Here is a 26,090-nt window from a genome sequence, read left to right as displayed (position 1 = left end):
TTCAAACAATACATGTTTTAGCTGGCCAACCGCGTCAGTAATTCCTCCTACGGTCAGTCCTACACTGTTCTTTAGCAACTGATAGTTTAAATACCCGTACAAGCTACTTGGATTTGAGCACAGGTATATCCTCTCTGTTGTAACGCAGGTTAGCGACCAGACGTGAACCTAGCAGCCCCCCCCCCACCACCCCCCCCCCCACCTTGTGTCTCTATGCCCTAGGTTGGCATGGTGTCCAACTTAGTATTTGCAGTGGCAAGGCAGTGTAGAACTGGCCATAGGAGGGATTACTTTGACGTTGGTTTGCCAGACTAAACATGTATTGCCATATAGGTGAACTAAAAAGCCCTATTTTTCAGTGCATTGTGTTAATATGTGGTCACACCCCTTTAGCATCTGATAGTTTAAATCACAGGTCTCCAAGCTGTGGCACGGGGGCTGGATGCAGCCCTTTGCTTGCCTTCATCGGACCCTTGAGGCACTATTCCTGCCATTGATACAAGGCACTACAACCCCCCATCCCCCCCCCACCACCACAGACACCAGCAATGGGGCGCAATTCCTCTCACTGATGCTAGTGGGGCGTTCTTTACTCGCGCTGACCACCCCAAAGTCTGAGGGACAGTAAACTGGCCCTTTGGAATATTTGAAGACCCCTTTCGTTGCCAAAGCCTTTTTCGCATATTTTGCACACATTTAAACAATTTCATTACAAAACATTCATTACACAACCCCCAAACATTTTATGAAGGCAGAAACCCTCGAGCAGGGGTCTTCAAACTATGGCCCTCCAGTTGTTCAGGAACTACAATTCCCATCATGCCTAGTCATGTCTGTGAATGTCGGAGTTTTACAATGCCTCATGGGATGTGTAGTTCTGCAACAGCTGGAAGGCCGTAGTTTGAGGATTCTTGCTCTAGAAAATAAAATTGTGGTAGATCAATTTTTTTACGTCACACATTACCACAAAGGACTAAAAGACCCCCAATGTCTCCCCTGTGTCGGTATGGGGGGGGGGGGGAGGGGGTGCAAGCTATCAGATGGCAGCAGAGGCACCTAAAATTGTGTGAGATACCCCCCGCTGTCAGGTCCGTACGACGTACAGACCGGGCAGAAAAAAGGTTAAATACATGTACAAGCTAATGGGATTTGAGCACAGGTATATCTTTTCTCCCCAATAGCATAGTGTCTCCAAAAACGCAGTGTTGGCAGGATCAGCTGCGATCACTGACAGCATCTGAAACGTAGCAGAATACACTGTGGCCTAAACTTATGAAGAAATTTGATGATGTTTTATAACCTAGAAAAATGGGATTTTTGACTTTTGAATCTATTTCTCTGATGTTCGACGGACACAGCTGTTGATCTTCTTAACCATTGGGTTATACTGCCCCCTACAGGAGTAGGACACCAGGCAGAAAAAAAAAGTCTGGCTACGCCTATGGGCAGTCCCAGGGGTATACTCCCTCTCTGCTATAGGCACTCAGTTTTGTTACAAGCAGTGTCAGAAGAATTACAACTCCAGAGGGGCGGGAGCTGTGTCCATCAATGAACATCAGAGAAATGGATTTTACAGTAAGTCAAAAATCCCATTTACTCTTTCGTTCATTGAGGGGCACAGCTCCTGATCTTAACTGTTGAGACGTTCCAAAGCAGTTGTAAATATGAGGGGTGGGAACAGCGAAAAAAAATTCCTAAGGCTAAACTATAGCCAACCAGGATAACAGGAACTCAACCAAAACAACTGGAGTCCACCTGAAAAGAATACACCCTCAAAGAGGATCAGGTCCTCTAAACAGCAGCCTGCAAAACTTTGCAGCCAAAGGAAGCATCCACAGATGGCAACACATCCACTTTATAAAACTTTGCAAAAGTGTGCACCGACGACAAGGTGGCCGCCTTGCAAACCTGAGTCACCGACACCTGATGACAGATGACGATCCTCAGCAGAGAGGGAGAGGACCTCACAAGACTACCCACCCAGCAGAAACAGGAACCTGCAGCCACCAGGATAATCTACACTCCACGTGGGGCGATCAGGAAGTGAAAAGATCCAGGAGTCAGCACCAGGGAATTAGAAGGGGTTCCCACCGCCAAAATCGCCACCCACAGGGCTCCACTGTCATGGCTGCCGCTGGAAGTACATATAGCAGAGGGAGGGAGCATACCTCCTGGGACTGCCAATAGGCTTCTACAGACCTTTCTGCCTAGGGTCCTACTCCAGAGGTAGAAACCTGCTATGGGAGGGGGGGGGGCCTGGTATATCCGAGAGGGCAGGAGAACCGAGGGATACACAAGGGTCCAACTATTCCTTGGAGGTGTCCCATGTCCACCGCGAGACCGCCAGAGAATTGGGGGACACTTACTCACCATACCACAATATCAGGTGGGCGCCGCTCCGAACAGACTACCTCCCACCCGGGGTGGGGGGGTTCTGCCAGCCAGGGGGTAATGCTGAGACTCAGGGCGTCCCAGGTAATTTGCATCCCAGCGGGACGGTCCACTCGCAGGCTCATCCCCAGTCTAACGGGGCTCTGGCGTGGCGAGGCCTAGTGCTAGACTATAACCTGCTCACGCTCACTGGCCAGGCTGGGAGACCTTAAGGATCTACTATATTTAGTTTGAAAGCCAGCTGTTGCTTTTAGTTCCCCATGAACTCAAAAGAAAAATTACAAAAGCTTCCCAAAAAATAACAGCCAAGACCTAAGTCCCAGCAGGGAACAAGGTCCTACTCCTAAACTAAGTAGAAAAAAAAAAAAAAACTGAGGGTTGTAGCAGAGTGTGTGGAGTTATGCCCATAAGCGTGGTGAAGATTTTTCCAGCCTAGTGTCCTACTCCTGTAGGGGGCAGCATACTCAATGGTCAAGATGATATGAAGCTGCGTCTGTCAAACGATAAATACATTTTTTTTTCCCCCAAAAATTTTTGGTCTTTTGTTTATATAGCAAAAAATAAACACCCAGTGGTGACCAAATATCAAAATAAAGCTGTATGTGAAAGAACATTATTATATATATATATATATATATATATATATATATATATATATATATATATATATATATATACACACATATATGTGTGTGTGTGTGTGTGTGTGTGTGTGTGTAATCTGGGTACAGTGTCGAATGACCGCGCAATCATCAGTAAAAGTAGTGCAGTGCTGAATAGCAAAAAAAACTCCCTGGCCATGAAGGGGGGTAAAACGTTCAGGAAGTAGTTAAAACACCGGAATTGGACCAATCCCAGGAAGAAATGTTATAAACGTTAGCGATATTTATCTGAAGCTGCCTTCCAAATCTGCCTCGAGGCTTTTAGATCAGACACACCTGATTAATGATTTTGTTCATCCAATATTCTGTATGTGGATTGCAGTTTCACAATCCCATCATGAAAAGGCTGAATAGTAAGATGCCAACCATTGGCTCACAAGCTTCCTAGGCTTACATTTAGCAATACTAGTTTAGAAGTGTCCAGGTGATCACTCCAGGAGAATGGTGTGAGGATATTATAGAGTGAGGACAGGTAATATCAGAGATCCTCCTCTAACAGCAGATGTCCAGACAAAGCCGTCATTGTGGGAGGACATGGTGCTGACACAGCAATGAGTTCATGCGGATTCAAAGAGTGGAACCCAGACAAAAGACAAATGTCTGGAGATCACAGCAATCCAGGTACAAGAATACCGCAGAGTAATCCTACTACAGAGCATTTAAAGTGATTGTAAAAAGGTAACTTTTTTCTTTTTTACCTTAATGCATTCTTAACCAGTTTTGGACCGGAATGATTTACCCCCTTAATAACCAGGCAATTTTTTTTTGCGATACGGCACTGCATTACTTTAATGGACAATAGCGCGGTCGTGCGACGCTGTACCCAAATAAAATTGATGTCCTTTTTTCTCCTACAAATAGAGCTTTCTTTTGGTGGTATTTGATCACCTCTGCGATTATTTTTTTTGCGCTATAAACAAAAAAAGCGACATTTCTAAAAAAGAAAAATAAATGGGATTTTTTACTTACCGTAAAATCCATTTCCACCGACGGACGTAGCTGCTGCTTTAAATCATAGACGGATGGGTAATAAGCCCCTCCCACTAGGAGTGACCAGGTAGAGCCAAAGCCTTTGACACGCCCAGGGGGGGTGGGTCCATGGGTTACCACCACTGGCCTCACCGTTCTATCTTCAGTTTAGTTGCAAGCAGTGAATAACCACCAGAACCCAGCTCTTCAGAGAACAGAGGGGTGGGAGCTACGTCCGTCGGTGGACTCAGAAATGGATTTTACGCTCAGTAAAAAAATCCAATTTTCTTTCGTCCGACAGACGTAGCTGCTGCTTTAAATCCTAGACGGATGGGACGTCCAAAAAGCAGTAATCACTGAGGGGTGGGGAAAGGACAAACTTAAAAGAATGTAATTCCCACGGCTAACAGCCAACTATATAACATGGAACCCAACAAGCAACAACTGGGGCTCAATCGTAGCAAAACCATAAAGGAGAAGGAAGAGTAGACTGCTCCTTAAATGGCAGCCTGCAAAACCTTGCGGCCAAAGGACGCAGCCGAGGATGCCAACACATCCACTCTGTAAAATTTGGTGAATGTATGTACAGACGACCAAGTGGCCACCTTACAAACCTGCATCACTGACGCCTGATGGTGGAAAGCCCAAGAGGCACTCAACGCCCGCGTAGAGGGAGCCGTGACAGCGAAAAGAGGAACCTTGCCCTTAAGAGAATACGCCTTCACCACCGTCTGATCCATCGAGAGATGGTCGCTGCAGACACAGCCTGACCCTTACAGGGTCCATCCGTATTCACAGAGAGTCCGACTTACGAAAGGACTCAGTCTCCAGATACACCGATATCACCTGAACCACATTCAAGCAATGCAAGGCCAGGGGTAATAACCCAGGGACCCCGCCCCCTGGGCGTGTCAAAGCCTTTGGCTCTACCTGGTCTTTCCTAATGGGAGGGGCTTATTACCCATCCATCTATGATTTGAAGCAGCAGCTACGTACGTCGGTGGACGAAAGAGAAATTTTTTTTTTTTTTCTAAACATACCCAATTAAAAAAATAAATAAAATTTAAACATCTAATTATTTCATCATTTTAGGCCAACTTGTATTCTGCTACATATTTTTGGTTTGTGCAAAAGTTATCGCGTCTACAAACTAGGGGAAAGATCTAATTTTTATAAAAAAAATCTCCTTCACTAGTAATCACTGCGATCAGCGATTTTTAGTGGGACTACAACATTGTGATGGACAGATCGGACACCTGATATTACTACAGTAAGTGCTAAAAATATATACTGTTACTGTACTGACAGTGACAGGGAAGGGGTTAACACCACTGGTAATCAAAGGGTTTAATGTGTCCCTAGGGGGGTGCTTTCTAACTGGGGGGTGGGCTTGCTGCATGAACACAGACCTGTGTTCCTAAATAGGAAAAACACAGGATCCCTGTGTCCATATCAGACAAAACAGTGGCAAACCGCCATTCTGTCTCCACGGGAAGCGATAGCGGGTGGCCGGCGGTTGTGGCTGTCAGACCCGCTGATTGACTCCCCCTGTGGCCAATGGTACAGGTACATCGTTTAGTGAAAAAGAGCTGACCTGCCGCCGTAAAACTACTGGTCGGCAAGCAGGGGGGGGGGGGGGGGGGAACACCTTTCCAATAGTATCCCCTTATCTACTAGCAGGTTTGTTTGGTTTTGCACAAGTTTATAAAAAAAATAATAAAAATTATTTTCAGAAAGGAGGCACCCTAGAGAATAAAATGGGTGGTACTTTTTTCCTTTAATACATTTAAAACGCAACGATCTAGCAAACAAAATTTTAGTAAAATACAACAAAGTTAATTTTGTTGTTACCACAACAAATGGCCTTCATTTCTGGTAAAATATAAAAGATGGTCGTGCCGAGTAAAGAGATACCCAACATGTCAAACCTTAAAATTGTGTGTCCATGAAATGGCGACAAACTTCAGTACATGTCCAGTACAGTATATGATCCACATGTGACGCTTTAAAAGTCCCCAACAGGTCGTCCGTTTGGAGAAAAAAAGGATTGCTCTCCTTCTGGCATGCACGGCGATATGCAACATGTGTATTGCAATCCATGTTTTGTGTGTAGGCACTCATGACGCATACATTTATGTTCAGACTTGCGTACATGAGGGGTTGGGGAGAAATTACATCTGGGTGTAATAGTTTTTTTCTTAACTTCTTTGGCGCCAGGCTCTTTAATTAGCTCCCCTGAATCTCATTCAGTGCATTAGATTCTTTCCCCTGTATGGTCGGGGAAGGGGGACCCGGAGCGATGTCATACAAGTCGTTTTCACGTCAACAAGGACGGAGCATGTCCGCTCACTCCGATCCCTCCCACCTGCCAGGAGGAACCTGCCATGCCAGTCCCAGGCCCACGCCTGGGGGTTAGGGAGGGTGTGGGGGGTCCGTTACTGGGGGGGTTTAGAAGAGATTGGATCTATTCCTTTTAACAGCCAGCAGTCCCGGGCCCCACATCTGGGGGTGGTCTATTACCAGGGGGGTTTAGAAGCGATAGGCTTGATTCCTTTTTATACATATTATATATAAAACACTCCCAAGGTGCAGAAGCCACTGGGAGTATGTCTATACTCCCCCCTGCTGTCAGGTGTGAATAAAACCCCCCGCTGTCAGGTCCTGGCGGTAAAAGGGTTAAACACTGTCTCCCAGCGCAGTGCCCGTCTGTAGCGGATTCTCTTCACTCTCAGGCTTGGCTAAGTCATTGTGTTGTCAGTCAAATCATGTGAGGAGGGAGCAGAGGGCAGGGTTGAGCCAGGGTGTGTGTGTGTGTGTGTGGTTGAGCCGGGCTGTGTGTGTGTGTGTGGGGTTGAGCCAGGCTGTGTGTGTGTGTGTGTGTGTGTGTGTGTGTGTGTGTGTGTGTGTGTGTGTGTGTGTGTGTGGGGTTGAGCCAGGCTGTGTGTGTGTGTGTGGATTTAGTCTGCACAAGTCCTAGCAAGTGGCTTGCTATAGGGGGGGGGGGGGGGCAATTGCAAAAGAGGAGCCAAGAGCACCAGAGGAGGACCCCTCTGTCCAAATCCATTGCACAGAGCAGGAAAGTATAACCGGTTTATGTTAAGCCTTTACAACCACTCTAAAATCGGAACTTTCGGTAACAGCTTTAATACACACAGACACTGTTGCATCAAATCAGAAGCTTGTTCAGCCAGTCCTGTGATCAAAGCACCTAGCAGGGCGGCACATTCTTCCAAACATTTCCCAGCAGACTACGCTGCAGTTAAGCATTATACAAAGAGCCTCCCCAGTTTTGGAAACCCAAAGGGGCAAAACAGTATCTGCTTACAGCTCAGCTTTAAATAAAGTTTAGCCTGCTGTAGTCCCAGAAGTAGATTTTCTACATTTGAACAGCGTTGGAATCATTGATTCAGACCAACCCCTATCCTTCAGTACCTGGCGTTCAACAGCCAAGCCATCAAAGCCAGCGACTAAAGCAGGATGGAAGATTGGCCCTTGGGACAGCAGATCTTCTCTTAGAAGCTTCCAAAGAACGTAGACGACCAGCAGCACCAGAGATCGGCGTACAAAGCCCAGCGAGTCCAGTCTGGGGCCACTAAAATGACTGGAATTCCTTCTGCCTCGATCCTACGTAGAAGTCTTGGCAGAAGCTTGAGAGAAGCGAAGGCGTAAATCAGACAATACTGACACCCCACTGGGCCACCAGCACATCTGTGGCATCCGCCAGAGGATCCCGTGACCGTGTCACAAACCTCTGCACCTTTCTGTTGAGCCGGGAAGCCAACAGATCCACCTCAGGGATGCCCCACCGGAGACAACTAACGAAATCCCTCCGGATGAAGAGAGACCACTTCCCTTGGTCCAATGCCTGCCGACTGAGGTAATCCGCCTGCCGTTTTTCCACCCCAGGAATGTGTACGGTGGAGAGGGCTGGAATGAACCGTTCTGCCCACCTTAGAATACCGGCTATTTCCAAAGCCACCAGGACACTTCTTGTGCCCCCCTGGTGACAGACCTAGGCCACGGCCATGGCATTGTCCGATTGAATAGGCACTGGACATCCCTGAAGATTTGCAGAGGATGCCTCCCCAACCGGACAGGCTGGCATCTGTGGTGACCACGGTCCAATACAAGGGGAGGAAGGATTTTCCCAGCCAAAACCACCACATCTTTCATCCCCTGGCTCAGTTGGGTCCGGTTGTCCAGAGACTGCGGATTCTTGGCCCATTTCGCCAGAATCTCCCTTGCAGGGACCTCACAGAGCGAAACAGGCCCAGCACCTGCATGCAAGTCCGGAGGGATGACCATCTGCTGGACAGCAGGAGATGAATTGAAGCCTGTAGTTTCTGGAGTTTGTCCAGAGAAAGGCGCACTCTGCCTAAGGTCAAGTCCAGAGTCAGGCCCAGATAGTTCAGCTTTGTGGACAGAGCAGATTTCAGAAAAAATTCAGAAAAAGCAGAAAATTCAGAATTCAGCCAAACTTCCTCAAAGGTCGTATGGGGATTTCCAGGTTTTCCACAAGGGCAGTAGGAGGCTTTGTTCGCAGGAGTTCCTTCCAAGTAGCCCAGTACCGCGATCCCCCATTGGCATAACAATGCGGTCACCGGGACAAACACTTTTGCGAAGATCTGAGGAGCAGAGGCGAGATCAAAAGGCAACGCCACAAACTGATAATGCTCCTCTCCCTCTGCAAAGGGGAAAGCGCTGGGGACCAAAACATATTGGAATGTGAAGGTAAGCATCCTTGACGTCAATGGAGGCTAGAAAATGCCACTGATGCAGGGAAACCACCACCGTGCGTACGGACTCCATTCTGAACTTCTGCATCCGCACAAAACAGTTAAGCGCCTTGGGGGTCCAGAATTGAACGCACCTTGCCTTCTTTCCAGGGGACTGGCAACAGGTTTGAATAAAATCCCTGAAAATGTTCCGAAGTCGGAACCATCACCCATAACAAGAGCCTGTAAGGGGACTGGGGACAGTCGCACGTCGGAAGGAAGAACCCTACCGATGGGGTAAGAACGAAACTCGATCTTGTAGCCAGACTGAATGACCTCATGGACCCACTTGTTCTTGTACCAGGGGAGTCCACGGGTCCGGAAACCAGCAACGACGTCCCCCCACCCCAGATCCATGGAAGGGTGAACCTTTCTGCTGAAGGGGCCTTGTCTGCGGGTCTGGAAAAGCCCGCACTTGACTTGCCAGACCAAACTCAATTGGATCCTCCAGGAGGCCCAGAGGGCTCTGATCCCTTGTCAGTCGACCTTGAGGGATGAAACTTATGAGCCAAGGAGGGTCCACGTCTACAACGAGGGTCCTTGCCCTTAGTAGCCTGCGAAAGAAAGGTATTCTTCCCCCCTGTGAGACCTTTAATGATATCCAGGGTAACACCAAACAGGCAATCTTTCCTTCGAAAGGAAAGATCAGTCAAGGCCTTTGTAGAAGTCTGGTCCACAGACCAGCATTTGAGCCAAAAGACACGCCGAAGGACCACTGCCGAAACAGAGCCGAGCCACTAGGGGAGCCTCATCCAAAGAGGCATCACAGATAACTGCAGCGCCTGGACCAGCTGGTCTGCCAGCTCAGCAAAGTCAGGGGGAGCTACTACCCCTCCAGGTCACGGTGTAAAAGCTTAGCCCACTCGGTCAGAGTTTGCAACACCATGACAATAGTGAAAAACCAGCCAGGGTGTACAAATTGTGGGCAACAGCCTCCGCCTTCCTGTCAGCCGGGTCATTAAAGGCCGGGGACTCCTCAACTGGAATCATGGTTGCCTTGTTTATTTTTAAACCAGAGTGTCCACCACCGAGTGGAACAGTCCACTCCTTAAGAAAGGACTCCTCATAGGGGTATCGCCTAGCAACTCGCTTAGGGACCCCAAGGGGATGCTTTGGTCCTCTTCACTCTTCAGTGACAATTCTAACAAATTAGGAGGGGAAAGGAATCTCCTTTGCACTCTGGATGGCTTGTGAGTGCCAAAGCGAACCTGTGCGCCTCCGTCGGAGCTGCGTCCTCCAACTATAAATTTCAAGCACAGATACAATAAGTGCATCCACCAGTGCTTTTTGTGCGCGGTTACAGAAGCGGAAGAATCATCCTCACTATCTGAGGATTCAGGGTGCGTGGTCGCAGACCTAGCAGAGTGACCCACGTCCGCATTGGCCGAAACAGATTCAGGACCGGAGGAGACAGATGAGGCAGGGGAGAGGTGGGGGGTGCTTTTTGCAAGCCCGTCGCCCAAAAGCCACCTCCACCCAGGACACAAGGGACTCCAGGATTGCAGTCAGTGCATCCATGGATGGATGGGACCTGGAGGGCCCCAAAGCCCTAGAGCGGGGATCCGGTGAGGAGATGTGCACCTCTCCATGAGTCACCAGGGGGACCCCAAAAGAAAGTAAAACACTGCTAAGGGACAGCCCCCACCGCTCTGGCAGCACCACCCAGTTGCCAGTCACAGAGCACCAATCGATCCTCCGCAGATAGGGAGAGGACCCCACCAGACTCACCACCCCGCAGAAAATTAGGCACCGCAGCCACCAGGGGAATCTGCATTGCAAGAGCGGAGATCACGAAATTAAGGGATCCAGGAGTCAGCACCAGGGAATAAGGGGCTCCTACCGCCGAAATCGCTGCCCAGAGGGCTCCACTGTCATAGCCGCCGCTATTTTCAATGGCAAACCACCGCAAAATGCCCGCCGTGCATTAAGCACACGGCGTACAAGAAGATGGCGGCACCACGAGGCTCCCAGGAGGAATCCCTAGGCCTCAAGGATGGGCCCAGGCAGGAGGGGGGCAGCCCTGGCAGGATCCCTCACCAGGTGCAACCCTACACAGCCAATCGTCTGGTTGCCAGCAGACACCGCTCCAGACAGAACCCCTCGCCATCAAAATGGGGGGGGCTGTCGGCCAGGAGGAACGCTGCGACTCTGAGACCCGGTCGTATGCGACCTCGCAAGGCGTTTAACTCGCAAGCCGTGCACATCCAGTGGGGCTGTGTCGCAGCAGACCTAGTGCGGAGCGGAGGTCTGTTCGCGCTCATTGGCCAGACTGTGGTGACCACTCACTGGATCTAGATTACCCAGCCCGTTGCCCAGTACAGCAGTTGTCTGTAGATCTCACAGGAAAAAGAAAAAAAAAAAAATAACAGGAGAAAAAAATTGCCAGGACCAGAGATCCCAGCAAGGAACTAGGTCCTTACTCCTGACATAGAAGAAAAAAAAACTAAGAACCCTATAGCAGAGAGAGGGAGTATACTCCCTGGGAATGCCCAGAGGCAAAGCTAGACTTTTTCTGCCTAGTGTCCTACTCCTGTAGGGGGCAGGAAAACCCAATGGTTAAGAAGATCAGGAGCGGTGTCCGTCAATGAACGAAAGAAAAAAATGTTAGCGCAAAAAATAAAAACCGCAGAGGTGATTCAAATACCACCAAAAGAAAGCTCTAATGGTCGAGGACATCAAGGACATCATTTGGGTACATCACATAAATGTTAGGTAAAGCAACGCAGTGCCATATTGCAAAAAAATGTCATTGAGGTAAAACATTCCGGAGCTGAAGTGGTAAAGAGGTAAATCTTTCCGAGGTCAAGTGGTTAAAGCTGAACTCCAGACTAAATAGAGGTTTAACCACCTACAAAGATACAATAATGAATGGCATGGTGAACAAGTGGTTATATCATACGCATGGCCCAGGATTGGCGTGATCAAATGCTTTCCCCATTTTAAAAGTGAAGATTTCATCGGGGGAAAGCGGAAGTGGCTTCCAGTTTCCTATACCATAGAGAACATCGGCATCTCCGTGTGAAATGGGACAGGCACTGGCGCCTCCCCTGCCGCCTCTATAAGCAATGCAGGGGCTAACTTGGATGGCTTTTACAAAAAAATAAAAAAAACAAACAGGAGCCTACAGAAAAAAATATACACAAGAATGAAGCCTGCAGGTATACCATTTGAAAGCCGCAACAAACACTTATTGTGGTCTTCAGGTGAATATTCGTATAATTTCATAGCTTTTGGAATTCATAGCACCATGCAATGCTTTTACCTTCAGCGAGCCATACTACCTCCAGGTGCAGGGCACGGCAATGGGGACAACTTGTGCTTCGTCACATGCCAAGGTGTAACCCGAAGGCGTGGGAACAAAGTCATGTAAGGCGGTGTCGGTGTACCTGGGCCATATTATATCTTGGCACGGGTACATTAACAACCTCCCGCTTATATGGTCAGGAACTATAACTATTTACAGGAATTTGTTAATTTCCTGAACATTAGTGTAACCTTTTCTTCACAATGTCATAACTGAGAATTATTTGCTTTTAAATTTGATTTTTAAAAAATGAAGAGAAAACACTCGCAACGACCATGTTTAGGAAACCTTCCATGAGGAATACAATTTTTAATGCTCACATTCACATCCAGTTGACAGTATACCCTAAGGCTGCATTCACACTTGAGCGTAGCGTTTTTTACCGCGATTTTTACCGTGATTTTTTCAGGCGTTTTTCATTGACATCTATCAAAAACGCTGGTAATCAGCCCAAAAAGAAGCTCATGTACTTTTTTTAGCTACAGGCGTTTTGCAAAACGCTCAGATGTGAACAGGGGCCATTTAAATGAATGGGGTTTTACTTGTTGGGCGTTTTGGAAGCGTTTCTTTTGAGTGTTTTTGGAGCTGAAAACGCCCAGGTGTGAATGGAGCCTAAAGGACAATACCCTAAGCGACTGAGAAGGAAGCATAAAATAAAAAACAATAATAGCACAGATACGGCAGAAAGGAGTTTGAAAAAGGAGCCTATCGGGCAAAGGGCAACAAAGGGATTGGCTATAAGATTGTGACAAGACTGATCAAAAGTTTAAACAGAACTCAGCTTCACAACACAACTTACAATTCAGCAGTCGGGAAAATATTTTGTAAAGCCTCATATATGCAACGAGAAATATCGGATAAATCATCGTCCATTTTTTTTTTTAAAAAATAGGAAAAAAAAAAAAAAAAAAAAAAAAACTTTTGTATGCTAGTCTCCTATCAAAAATGAAGGTTACTAAACTAAATGAAAATTCCCGTACAACAGAATACAACTTCAGAAGTGAGGTCATGTATTTTCGTTTCCAAGCATGCGTGGTGTTGCTCTACAGAAATACACTATATTGTCAAAAGTATCGGGACGCACATTCATTTTTTTTTTTCATTTTAAGATATGTTTATTCATTTTATAAAACCGATTACACAACACTAGTGGCACTTTTCCACTGCAAATACCAGCTCGGCTCCACTCGGCACTGCTTGGCCCAGCTCGGTTCAGATTGCTTTTCCACTGCGTGGTACGAGTCGGCACGTTTCAGCACTGTATTGGCTCTACTCGGCTCGGTTTGCTTTTCCAATAAAGTAGTAAGTGGGTGGGATTACAACAATTCTCTGACAAATCAGTGGCGAGCAGTGAATCAAGGCTGCATGCAAAGGCTTGTGGGATATGGTATAGGTATGGCCCGCTTGGAACCCCAACCGAGGTGGTACTGTTTAAGCGAGCCGTACCATGCAGTGGAAAAGCGCCGATGTACCGAAACGTTCTAACACGTACCATGCAGTGGAAAAGCGCCAAACCGAGCCGTACCATGCAGTGGAAAAGCGCCTTAGCACAACGCAGTGTGCAATGTACAAACAAACCCCACAAAAAATAAAAAAATATATCAATAAATTTCTCTCTCTCTCCGCTCCTCTCCCCTGCAAGGAGATATCCTATGTGCAGTTAACAGTCAGTGATTACATAGAATGTACATAACTGCACCTACAGTTTCACCATAAGCAAGTATACCATTTGTCAAAGTGTGACGTATAGGTAGTGATGTATCAACACATTTTTATACTCGTGGCAATTCAGGAGTACGGGTCAGAGGACAGGCAATCCACCCATCCCATATTTTGTGAAATGTTTTATTTATTTTCCTATTCTCAAAGGTAAGCTTATATATAGCGCAAGTGAGTCATTGACCAGTTTTAACCACAGAGATCTTGTTAAAGATAGCGATCCCTTCCATGATCATAATAATAATAATAATAATAATAATAATAATAATAATAATAGGGACTTTTGCATAAAAGGAAAACTGAGCAATCTCTTAGCACTAGAAGGGATGGCCAGATCCCCAAAGATACCCAGCAGACAGTTTTTGGGGTTCACAATGTTTGGCAGGCCCAGTGCAGATGAAATGAAGGAGTTTGTCTCACTAGAACTCCTGGACTAAAAAAGGACACCTCCAGAAGCAGTGGAGAAAGTCAGCATCCCGACCGCAACCCTTAAAACGCTTAGCTGACTGAAATAATCCCATCTTAAAAAGTCTAACAGGAGTGAGATGTGAATGGTGGAAAATATTAAAGCGGTAGTATACCGATTTTTGTGACTTATCTACAGGTAAGCCTATAATAAGGCTTACATGTAGGTACAATTAATATATCCTAAACCTGCACAGTTTAGGAGATATTTGCCCTGCATGCAGCCGCTGACGCTAGTGGCGCTTGCACTCTAAAAAGGTCCAGCGGACCTTCAGAGTTCCTTGCCGGAAAGCAAAACTCCCACGTACATGCGCCGGAGACGCCGAACCCCGAAGAGACGCATAAGGCTTACCTGTAGGTACAATTAACATCTCCTAAACCTGCACGGTTTAGGAGATATTACCACTGCATGCAGCCGCTGACGAGTGCGGCACATGCGCTCTGAAGGTCCGGGGGGACCTTCAGAGTTCCTTGCCGGGAATTGGCGGAAAATTACTCCCGCGAGCATGTGCGGGAGTGACGTCATCGCGGCTCCGGCCACTCACAGCGCCGAAGCTGCGGAATCTGGAAGAGACGAAGTGGGATCATGTCTGCTCCCACAGCAGTGTCCGGGGGTCCGTGTCGGGGCTTTGTTTTAAGGTAAGCATTTCCTAATGAGTTAGTATGTGATGCATACTAGCTCATTATGCCTTTGTCTTGCAGGGTTTTTTTTTTTTCAGTATACAACTGCTTTAAGTTGTAGAATGCAATCGCTAGAGGATATCACTTTAGTACCATATCTATCACTGAACTCCGACCAGTCTGATTCTGTGAGTATATCCATATCTACCCATTTAGCCTGCGCAGTTTGGAATCTAGAGTTAGAATCAGCAATAAGAGCAGCATAATGCATAGAAATAAGCCTAGCAGGGTCAGGGTGCCTCAGCATTTTCTCCATGGGAGGGATCTGAATAGGGTTCTCCAATGAACCAAACTGCCCTTCTGTCATTTTGACAGTGGGAGGGGGGAGGGGGGGGGGGGGGGGCGGGTAGCAGAGAAACAAGAACATTGCACAATTTTTTTGTACATCTGTCATACATCCACTGTTCACAACTTGTTAAATTAAACTCCACGCAATCCACTGTAAGCTAAATTTTCTATGACTGTTGTCAGAATTCGGAGAGTTGCTCACAGTTGGTGGGAGCGTGCTTCCTGTAGTTGCTTCCCATTCCTCCAATTTGTGTATACCAAATAATACTGTTGCCAATCTGATACCATTTAACAGATTAGTCAGGCTGTCTGCAAGCAAGAGCCAACAAGGAGCCAGCAGTTTGTGAATCTGGAATATCGCCATACCACAACCCCCCCATTCAAGTATTGAAGACTGGTAACCAAAAAGCAGATCCCAGATCTCTGAAATAAGTCGGGTGGACTGTATACCGCTATGACTGCATGCAAGTAAAGCCATGACAAGGAAGGTTGAAGATGAAGCCTTGAAATGTTTTCAGGAAACAGTTATTATGACTGAAAGATTCACAGCCAAATTATAGTTTTCACTGTGTGTACAACAACATTCTCCAGTCTGTTTCTACACACACGAAGCAGCATTACTGGTTAAACTGGTTTGAAGTCAAAGCATTAAGCGCTCCATGATCACACCTTAGGGAGAGGGCTCACACATTGTATGCAGAATGATCACACCTCGGGGAGAGGGCTCACACATTGTATGCAGAATGATCACACCTCGGGGAGAGGGCTCACACACTACGTGTTCTCCATGATCACACCTCGGGGAGAGGGCTCACACATTGTGCGCTCCATGATCACACCATGATCACACCTCGGTGAGAGGGCTCACACACTACATGTACTCGATGACACCTCGGGGAGAGGGCTCACACACTACATGTACTCGATGACACCTCGGGGAGAGGGCTCACACACTACATGTACTCCATGATCACACCTCGGGGAGAGGGCTCACACACTACTTGTACTCCATGATCACACCTCGGGGAGAGGGCTCACACACTATGTGGACTCCATGATCACACCTCGGGGAGAGGGCTCACACACTATGTGGACTCCATGATCACACCTCTGGGAGAGGGCTCACACACAACGTGTACTCCATGATCACACATCGGTGAGAGGGCTCACACACAACGTGTACTCCATGATCACACCTCGGGGAGAGGGCTCACACACTATGTGGACTCCATGATCACACCTCGGGGAGAGGGCTCACACACTATGTGGACTCCATGATCACACCTCTGGGAGAGGGCTCACACACAACGTGTACTCCATGATCACACATCGGTGAGAGGGCTCACACACAACGTGTTCTCCATGATCACACCTCGGGGAGAGGGCTCACACATTGTATGCAGAATGATCACACCTCGGGGAGAGGGCTCACACACTACGTGTTCTCCATGATCACACCTCGGGGAGAGGGCTCACACACACACACACACACACACACACGTGTTCTCCATGATCACACCTCGGTGAGAGGGCTCACACACACTATGCGAACTTCCATGATCACACCTCGGGGAGAGGGCTCACACACTACAGTATACTCCATGATCACACCTCGGGGAGAGGGCTCACACACTAAGTGTTCTCCATGATCACACCTCGGTGAGAGGGCTCACACACTACATGTACTTCCATAATCACACCTCGGGGAGAGGGCTCACACACTACATGTACTTCCATAATCACACCTCGGGGAGAGGGCTCACACACTACATGTACTTCCATAATCACACCTCAGGGAGAGGGCTCACACACATTACGTGTACTCCATGATCACACCTCGGGGACAGGGCTCCCACACACTATGCGAACTTCCATGATCACACCTCGGGGAGAGGGCTCCCACACACTATGCGAACTTCCATGATCACACCTCAGGGAGAGGGCTCCCACGCACTATCCGAACTTCCATGATCACACCTCGGGGAGAGGGCTCCCACACACTATGTGTACTCCATGATCACACCTCGGGGAGAGGGCTCACACACTACGTGTACTTCATGATCACACCTTGGGGAGAGGGCTCCCACACACTATGCGAACTTCCATGATCACACCTCAGGGAGAGGGCTCACACACACTACGTGTACTCCATGATCACATCTCGGGGAGAGGGCTCACACATTGTATGCAGAATGATCACACCTCGGGGAAAGGGCTCACACACTACGTGTTCTCCATGATCACACCTCTGGGAGATGGCTCACACACTACGTGTGCTACATGATCACACCCTGGGGAGAGGGCTCACACACACTGTGTTCTCCATGATCACACCTCGGTAAGAGGGCTCAAACATTGTATGCAGAATGATCACACCTCGGGGAGAGGGCTCACATACACTACGTGAACTCCATGATCACACCTCAGGGACTGGGCTCACATATTGTGCGCTCCATGATCACACCTCGGGGAGAGGGCTCACACGGCCTTTGCAGAAGCGTTTTCACCTAGAATGGTTACTGAGATCAGACACCAAAAAATACAAAGTCCCAGAAAAGGGAAAGATCTATAAACGTGATTTCATCATCTCAGCAAATCCAATGCTACAGTGGAAAAACAGGATGAAAAGCCTTTGAGGCGATTCTTTGTATATACAAGAGAGGAACAGACTTATGATCAGGATGTTCCTTTTGGAAGGGGTATTCATGATACGAGAGATTTACAGGGGATGGCAGCTGTGGTTTCCGCCTCCTACCTGCATCTACAGCATTGTATCGGAGGCCTGTTGTGTGGGGTCCATCTTACTCCTTGTCCTGCTAGCCAGCATTTTTGGCGCAGTGCGTTTGATTTGCTGCCATTAAATTTGGTTAGAAAGCTGAATGAATGCAAAGTGTTTTCTGACTGGACGAGGTAGAAAGTGTGACATCACACTCCCCACCTCATACAATCAGAGAAAGTTCACAGAATAGATAGATTTTTATTTTTTTATTACACCAGGAGGAGGGTGTAAGGAACATTTTTACACGGACAAACTCTGCTTTAACATTTCGAACTTCAAAATCTCACAGTATGTCAGAAGGTGAGTAGCTTGCCCTTTACCACTGCTTTCAATATAAAACATGTGCAAAGGTTTCCACACCAAACATCTCTGGGGATAGATTTGTTCTTCAGGATGTCCATACTATCGAGAGGTGCATGCAATTAAAAAAGGACCCCATTAACATACAACACTAAGGTTGGCCATACAGAGTACAATTTTTCTTTAGGATTTACCAAAATCCATAGGAGGTTAGATGTAAACACTTAATTTGTATGCAATCAGGCAGGCCCTTGTTGAAGGTAAATCTAAATGAAATTGAATAAGAAAATTGTATAATGTATGGCCAGCTTAACAACGGGTAACTCAGTATTTTGAAACCTGGGAAAGACCTTCACAGAAGAGGAATGCTGGTCTAGAATCACATGAAGGCAACTGGCTATTCTCCATGTATAAAATTTCATCACAAATTTATCAACAGGCCTCACGGGCAGGCACTGCCAGCGGAAGGGCCTCACGGGCAGGCACTGCCAGCGGAAGGGCCTCACGGGCAGGCACTGCCAGCGGAAGGGCCTCACGGGCAGGCACTGCCAGCGGAAGGGCCTAGCGGGCAGGCACTGCCAGCGGAAGGGCCTCCCAGGCCGTCAATTCCAAAGAGGATACAATACAAGAAGCAGGATTTACGAAGGAGCGAATCACAAAGCATTGCTTTCCCAAATCAGAGAAGGAACATTCATCAGGAGGTGAGGAAACGCGAGGTGCTGAGCTCAGCACAATCTCTCTTCACATCCACTTTATAATGAAGCTGAAGGCACTCACCAATTGATGAGTCCATTGACTTGACGAGAGGTTTTCTGGGATCCGGGGGAGTCACACACTGGTGTGGTAGGTGGATTTTGACACGCGACATTTTCAGACTGTGTAAGGCGGGAACACTACAAGATAAAAAAAGAGGTAAAAAGATTTAATAATGCAGAAAGAAATGGGATACAAAATGATTTCAATAGCGAGTCCAAAACCAAACCCTCCAGGAACGGAGCTCTTCCACCAAATGAAAAGCGGAGCCAAACATTCTCCATAGCTCACTCTGGATCCATTCGGTCTACCATGGACAGAGCACCGTACTATGGTACTAAACATCAAATTCTGTTTTCTGCATTCAAATATTTACAGTATTTTTAAAACAAAAGGATAATGCTGATCTCCACGTTTCAGTGAAGTTTAAATAGCTGTTGGGACCAAGCTGGTTCAAACTATTGACAGATGTGGTGGAGTGTGCAAGCGGGAGGCTGTGTGTCTATAGACACAGAGTGGCTCGACCAAGCCCCATCTTAGCCAATGGCCAGTGAGGAGAGAGAACAAGCATCTAGGCTGCTCTCGGGCACAGCACTGGATCGAGATCGGCTCAGTTTATTATTTTGGGGGGGAAATCGGGGGAGCTAATCTTGGAAGTTTTTTGCTGCCTTAAAGTGGCTGTAGACCTCTGACATGAGATATAGAGGGATATGCTTCTCATAGCGTGTGTATTTGTCTCTAACCTAAGTTTAATTTCTGTCTGCTGCCTCCTTCCTCTGCTATCAGCATGACAAGTTTTCTTGACACCAAGAGAAAAAAATGTGACAGGAGAGGGAGCTCCAGCACACAGCCTGCGAGTGACCGCTTCAGCTCTGTTCCAGTGCGGAGGGGTGTGTGTTCCCCTTCCCCCTAACCGGTTCTCTTCACTGAGCTTTTCAGAGTGTGACTTCAGCTCACAAATATCCCCCCCCCCCCCCCACAAATAGAGCTTGGTGGTATTTGATCACCTCCGCGGTTTTTCTTTTTTGCATTATAAACAAAAAAAAAAAAGCCACCATTTTTGGGGGGGAATAAATTTTACTTTCTGCTATAAAACACAGCCAATAAGAAAATATAAAAATTAAAAAATTCTTCATCAATTTAGACCAATATGTATTCTGCTACATATTTTTGGTAAACAAAAAAATCCCAATAAGCGTATATTAATCACTTAACCACTTGCCAACTGCTCACAGAATATTTACTGCGGCAGTCAGCCCGTCACAGGCAGAGCGACGTAGATCTACGTCGCTAGCCTGTGAGGGTCTCAGGAGCGAGCGCACGCCGCCGGCACAGTCACGGACCCCCCCGCGCGTGTGACCGGCGGACCCGATCGTCCGCCGGTCACTCGCGATCGTCGGTGGAGAAAGGCAGGCGGCTGATGTAAACAAGCCGCCTGTCATTCTCCCCTGTGTAGAAACAGTGATCATACGGTTCTACTATGTAGGACCGTTGATCACTGTTCCTACACCTCAAGCCACAGCCAATCACAGTTAGAATCACGCCCCTAGGGACACACACAGCCCCTCCCTCTCAAAAAAGTTAACCCCTTCACTGCCAGTGTCATTATTACAGTAACAGTGCATATGTATAGCACTGATTACTGTAGAAATGTTACTGGTAACCCAAAAAGTGTCAAAAATGTCAGTCAAGGGTCCGATCTGTCCACCGCAATGTCGCAGTACCGCAAAAGAAAATCGCAGATCACCGCCATTACGCAACAGAAAAAACAGAAATGACAAAAATCTTTCCCTTTTTTAGTAAACGCGATAACTTTTGCGCAAACCAATCAAAATACACTTTTGCGATTTTTTTTTACCAAACGTAAAACAAAATTGGCCGAAAATGTTAAAATTTTGATTTTTACATTTTTTTTTGGGGAATTTCATAAAAAGATGTGAATAATATTGTTATTTTTGCAAAATTGACGCTCTTTTTTTGTTTATAGCGCATGATCAAAAAAAAAAAAAAAAAAAAATCACAGGTGATCAAATACCACCAAAAGAAAGCTCTGTTTGTGGGAAAAAAAAGGACGCCAAATTTGTTTAGGTACAGCGTCGCACGACCGCGCAAATGTCCGTTAAAGTCAAGCAGGAGACACTGGAGACCCTAGGAAACAATATCGTAAGTACAGGGGATCGTGTCAAGGGGCCTGACCTGAGGGGGGCCATCCCGGAGTAGGATATTCAAAGGACGGGTGTGACTGGTCGAGAAAGAGGATGCTAGGAGAGTGTCCTGAAGAGACTTTAGTTCATCAAGTCACCTGGATTAGAGACTTAACCCAAAATTCTAAATCCAAAAAGTGGCAGGGTGAATCAAAAGCCTGGCTGTATCTACAATTAGAAGTCCACCATCTTGTGAATAAGTAATTTGGAGTATCCATTCCCTTGTTCCATCCCCATTTAAAATTAAAAAACACCAAAAACAACTACATACCCCTGGACTGATCATTGACTGAGCCAAGAAGTGTTAAATTGTGAATGCCAGTATTGCCAACTGTAACCCAGGGGGACCCGAAGGTAATATCCAGCAGTCCTCAAGGGGGCAGTGCTACATTTGTTCATCACTGAGCGTGACTTATTTTTACTTCGTGCTACATGTACATAGGGCAGTCGACAACAAGTTAACGGGGTCCACTTTGTAAAAAAAAAAAAAATAAGAAAAACAAATTGCTTAGTGGTGCCAAAAGCTCTATTCAGATATTACTTTGGCAAACAGCTGGCAACAATATAGTTCAATAAAATCTATTATTTTATGGGCCTAGGTTTCTAAAATGTTGGGCTTCATGTTGATTTGTCAGGCAGAGATAAACTACCTTCTTTATTACAAGCTGGAGGAGACTATTCATCACACTTGGAAAGTTTACCCAGCAGTCCTTGGGATGCCACAACAAGCTGCGTAATCAGCATTCCATCCGGTCTCCATATCTACAAGTCAGGCAGATAATTAAAGCAGAATGTCAGGTTTGTGGTAGAGAGGGCGAACGTTTTATTCCATACTGGGTCTAAATGCTGTGACCCCAGTGGATGATTTCCCTCCATACCCTCCAAGACCGCAGTCACGTAAAGTTTCTGCCTCCCTTCTCTGCAGTACAGTCTGAGGTGGGTCCCTTTTTTTTTTGGGATATTGTGAAAGATGGCACACCGAGTAAATAGATACCCGACATGTTACGATTTTAAAATTGCGCACACTCATGAAATGGGGACAAACTACAGGATTTAAATATCTCCACTGGCGACACTTTACTAGAATTATTGCTCTCACTCTGGGGATCGCGGCGATACCTCACATGTGGTTAGAACACCGGTTTCATTTGCAGGCGCGACTTGGGTAGGAGTTTTCTTTTGTGCACAAGCTCATGGCGACAGGGTTGCTTTTAAAAAAAAAAATTTTTCCCCCATTTTATTTTTAGCGCAAAAAAAAAAAAAAAAAATCAATTACTTTTATTGCTGTAAGAAGGAATGTAACAGTAATAGGAGTGACAGGTACTCTTTATGGAGGGATCGTGGGGAATTTGACAGTAATAGAAGAAGTGACAGGTACTCTTCTTTATGGAGGGATCGGAGGGGGGGGGGGGGGGGGAATGTGACAGCAATAGGCAGTGACAGGTACTCTTTATGGAGGGATCGGGGGGGGGGGGGGGGAATGTGACAGTAATAGGCAGTGACAGGTACTCTTTATGAAGGGATCGGGAGGAATGTGACAGTAATAGGCAGTGACAGGTACTCTTTATGGAGGGATCGGAGGGAATTTGACAGTAATAGAAGAAGTGACAGGTACTCTTCTTTATGGAGGGATCGGAGGGGGGGGGGGGGAATGTGACAGCAATAGGCAGTGACAGGTACTCTTTATGGAGGGATCGGGGGGAATGTGACAGTAATAGGAGTGACAGGTACTCTTTATGGAGGGATCGGGGGGGGGAATGTGACAGTAATAGGAGTGACAGGTACTCTTTATGGAGGGATCGGGGGAATGTGACAGTAATAGGCAGTGACAGGTACTCTTTATGGAGGGATCGGAGGGAATTTGACAGTAATAGAAGAAGTGACAGGTACTCTTCTTTATGGAGGGATCGGAGGGGGGGGGGGGGGGGAATGTGACAGCAATAGGCAGTGACAGGTACTCTTTATGGAGGGATCGGGAGGAATGTGACAGTAATAGGAGTGACAGGTACTCTTTATGGAGGGATCGGGGGGAATGTGACAGTAATAGCAGTGACAGGTACTCTTTATAGAGGGATCGGGAGGAATGTGACAGTAATAGCAGTGACAGGTACTCTTTATGGAGGGATCGGGGGGAATGTGACAGTAATAGCAGTGACAGGTACTCTTTATGGAGGGATCGGGGGGAATGTGACAGTAATAGGCAGTGACAGGTACTCTTTATGGAGGGATCGGGGGGAATGTGACAGTAATAGGAGTGACAGGTACTCTTTATGGAGGGATCGGGAGGAATGTGACAGTAATAGGAGTGACAGGTACTCTTTATGGAGGGATCGGGGGGGGGGAATGTGACAGTAATAGGAGTGAAAGTTACTCTTTATGGAGGGATCGGGGGGAATGTGACAGTAATAGGCAGTGACAGGTACGCTTTATGGAGGGATCGGGGGAATGTGACAGTAATAGGCAGTGACAGGTACTCTTTATGGAGGGATCGGGGAGGAATGTGACAGTAATAGGAGTGAAAGTTACTCTTTATGGAGGGATCGGGGGGAATGTGACAGTAATAGGCAGTGACAGGTACTCTTTATGGAGGGATCGGGGGGAATGTGACAGTAATAGCAGTGACAGGTACTCTTTATGGAGGGATCGGGGGGAATGTGACAGTAATAGGAGTGACAGGTACTCTTTATGGAGGGATCGGGGGGAATGTGACAGTAATAGGCAGTGACAGGTACTCTTTATGGAGGGATCGGGGGGAATGTGACAGTAATAGGCAGTGACAGGTACTCTTTATGGATGGATCGGGGGGAATGTGACAGTAATAGGAGTGACAGGTACTCTTTATGGAGGGATCGGGGGGAATGTGACAGTAATAGCAGTGACAGGTACTCTTTATGGAGGGATCGGGGGGAATGTGACAGTAATAGGAGTGACAGGTACTCTTTATGGAGAGATCGGGGCTCTAAAAAAAGACACCAAACCCCTCCACTGCACTTCAATGTATTCAAAATGCCGAAATCTGCATTTTTGAATACGGTCAGTTTTCTTTTTTTTCTTTTTTAAAATTGGCGCGGTTCGCAGCCGGATAAACCGGAAGTGACGTTGATTCCGGGGTACTACATCAGAGACCTGATCAAAGCTGAAGCCGGTTTTGTTTGGACTCCAACCAGCCGGCAGACGGGGGGCCGGAGGAGGGACTGCTGAGCCGCAACGATCGTTATCTCCTGAAAGCCGACCCTCAGCTCTAAAAAAAAATAAAATGGTACCAGGATGATGCCTGGTAACCACTTCTTTTTCGATTTGTGGTAAGTGATTAAATTGTTTAATATTCAAAACCAACTCCCCCATCCATGTCTCCATGCTTTATTTTGTTGAGGAATCTATTTGACAGCCCCCCGCCCCCAGCATTTCATGCTGCGGACTTCTTGAGTAAGGGCAGATGATTCAGGTAGCATTTACTTGCTGGAATCCTCCTGCCCTTAGCTCAGGCATGTAAAAGCCGGAGGGTGTGCCCCTCCACCCATGAAGACTACAGGGATGTATGGCATCATGTTGGCCTAGGCCAGAAATCAGGAAGTAACAAAAAAATAAATACATTTTATTTAGAAAACTATCAGTAAATACATCTTCCCATTTAGGACTGCTAGCAGTAGAAGTATTAAACATCGTTGATGTTTATTGAGAGACTAAAGTTCTAAATAAAGAAGGAATAAAAAAAGGAAGTGTCCCCCCCCCCCCCCTCCTTTGCTTCTCTACAGTCAACCTCCCTAAACAATGTTGTACTACAATTCTTTGGAAATCGCTTTATAGTCATTTCTCTGGGATTATATACAGAAAGTTTCAGTTTTATTAGAATAAATATGTGAAGCGCCAATCTTTCTCTGGAATTAGGTAGGTGCGGCCCTCGGACATGATGCGGTCCCTAAAGATTACGTTTTTTTGTGCTTAAAACAAAAAAAAATTGCAGTTGTATTTTGTTTTCCATCTATTAGCACAACTGTGGTTTCCATGTTAGTCGCAGTATCAGCAAAATCATAATATTTATAGAAGAGACGTGTATGGGACCACGTGCCTGGAAGAGACGTGTATGGGACCATATGCCTGGAAGAGAGACGTGTATGGGACCATATGACTGGAAGAGACGTGTATGGGACCATATGCCTGGAAGAGACGTGTATGGGACCACGTGCCTGGAAGAGACGTGTATGGGACCACGTGCCTGGAAGAGACGTGTATGGGACCACGTGCCTGGAAGAGACGTGTATGGGACCACGTGCCTGGAAGAGACGTGTATGGGACCACGTGCCTGGAAGAGACGTGTATGGGACCATATGCATGGAAGAGACGTGTATGGGACCATATGACTGGAAGAGACGTGTATGGGACCAAATGACTGGAAGAGACGTGTATGGGACCATATGACTGGAAGAGACGTGTATGGGACCATATGACTGGAAGAGACGTGTATGGGACCAAATGACTGGAAGAGACGTGTATGGGACCATATGACTGGAAGAGACGTGTATGGGACCATACGCCTGGAAGAGACGTGTATGGGACCATATGACTGGAAGAGACGTGTATGGGACCATATGACTGGAAGAGATGTGTATGGGACCATACGCCTGGAAGAGATGTATGTGCAGCACAAGAATTCAGGACTTCTCAGCCTTCCCAAAAAGTAACTGCTTAAATCTGTATTCTGTCTCTCCAATACAGGAGGTGTTACTGGTCAGATCACCGGGTGAAAACGCATCTTGAAGTGCACACCTCTGCAGGTTTGATGAAGGGATCAGAATGTAA

At 46.9% G+C, this 26,090-nt stretch overlaps 1 protein-coding gene across 1 annotated transcript in view; it reads right to left on the bottom strand.

Moving 5' to 3' along the window:
• Positions 1-26,090, bottom strand: part of LOC309556172 (KAT8 regulatory NSL complex subunit 1-like) — a 134,120-nt gene that overhangs the window by 31,372 nt on the left and 76,658 nt on the right. The window contains exon 4 of the mRNA XM_082258532.1: positions 19,111-19,226. Within this exon, the coding sequence (XP_082114658.1) occupies positions 19,111-19,226 (116 nt within the window). The remainder of the gene's footprint in view (positions 1-19,110; positions 19,227-26,090) is intronic.

This window comes from Pelophylax lessonae (genome assembly GCF_965119305.1).
Source record: "Pelophylax lessonae genome assembly, chromosome: 5".
In the NCBI taxonomy this organism is placed as follows: Eukaryota; Metazoa; Chordata; class Amphibia; order Anura; family Ranidae; genus Pelophylax; species Pelophylax lessonae.
Note: the sequence above shows the minus strand (reverse complement) of the source record. Positions and strands in the feature narration are given on the sequence as shown.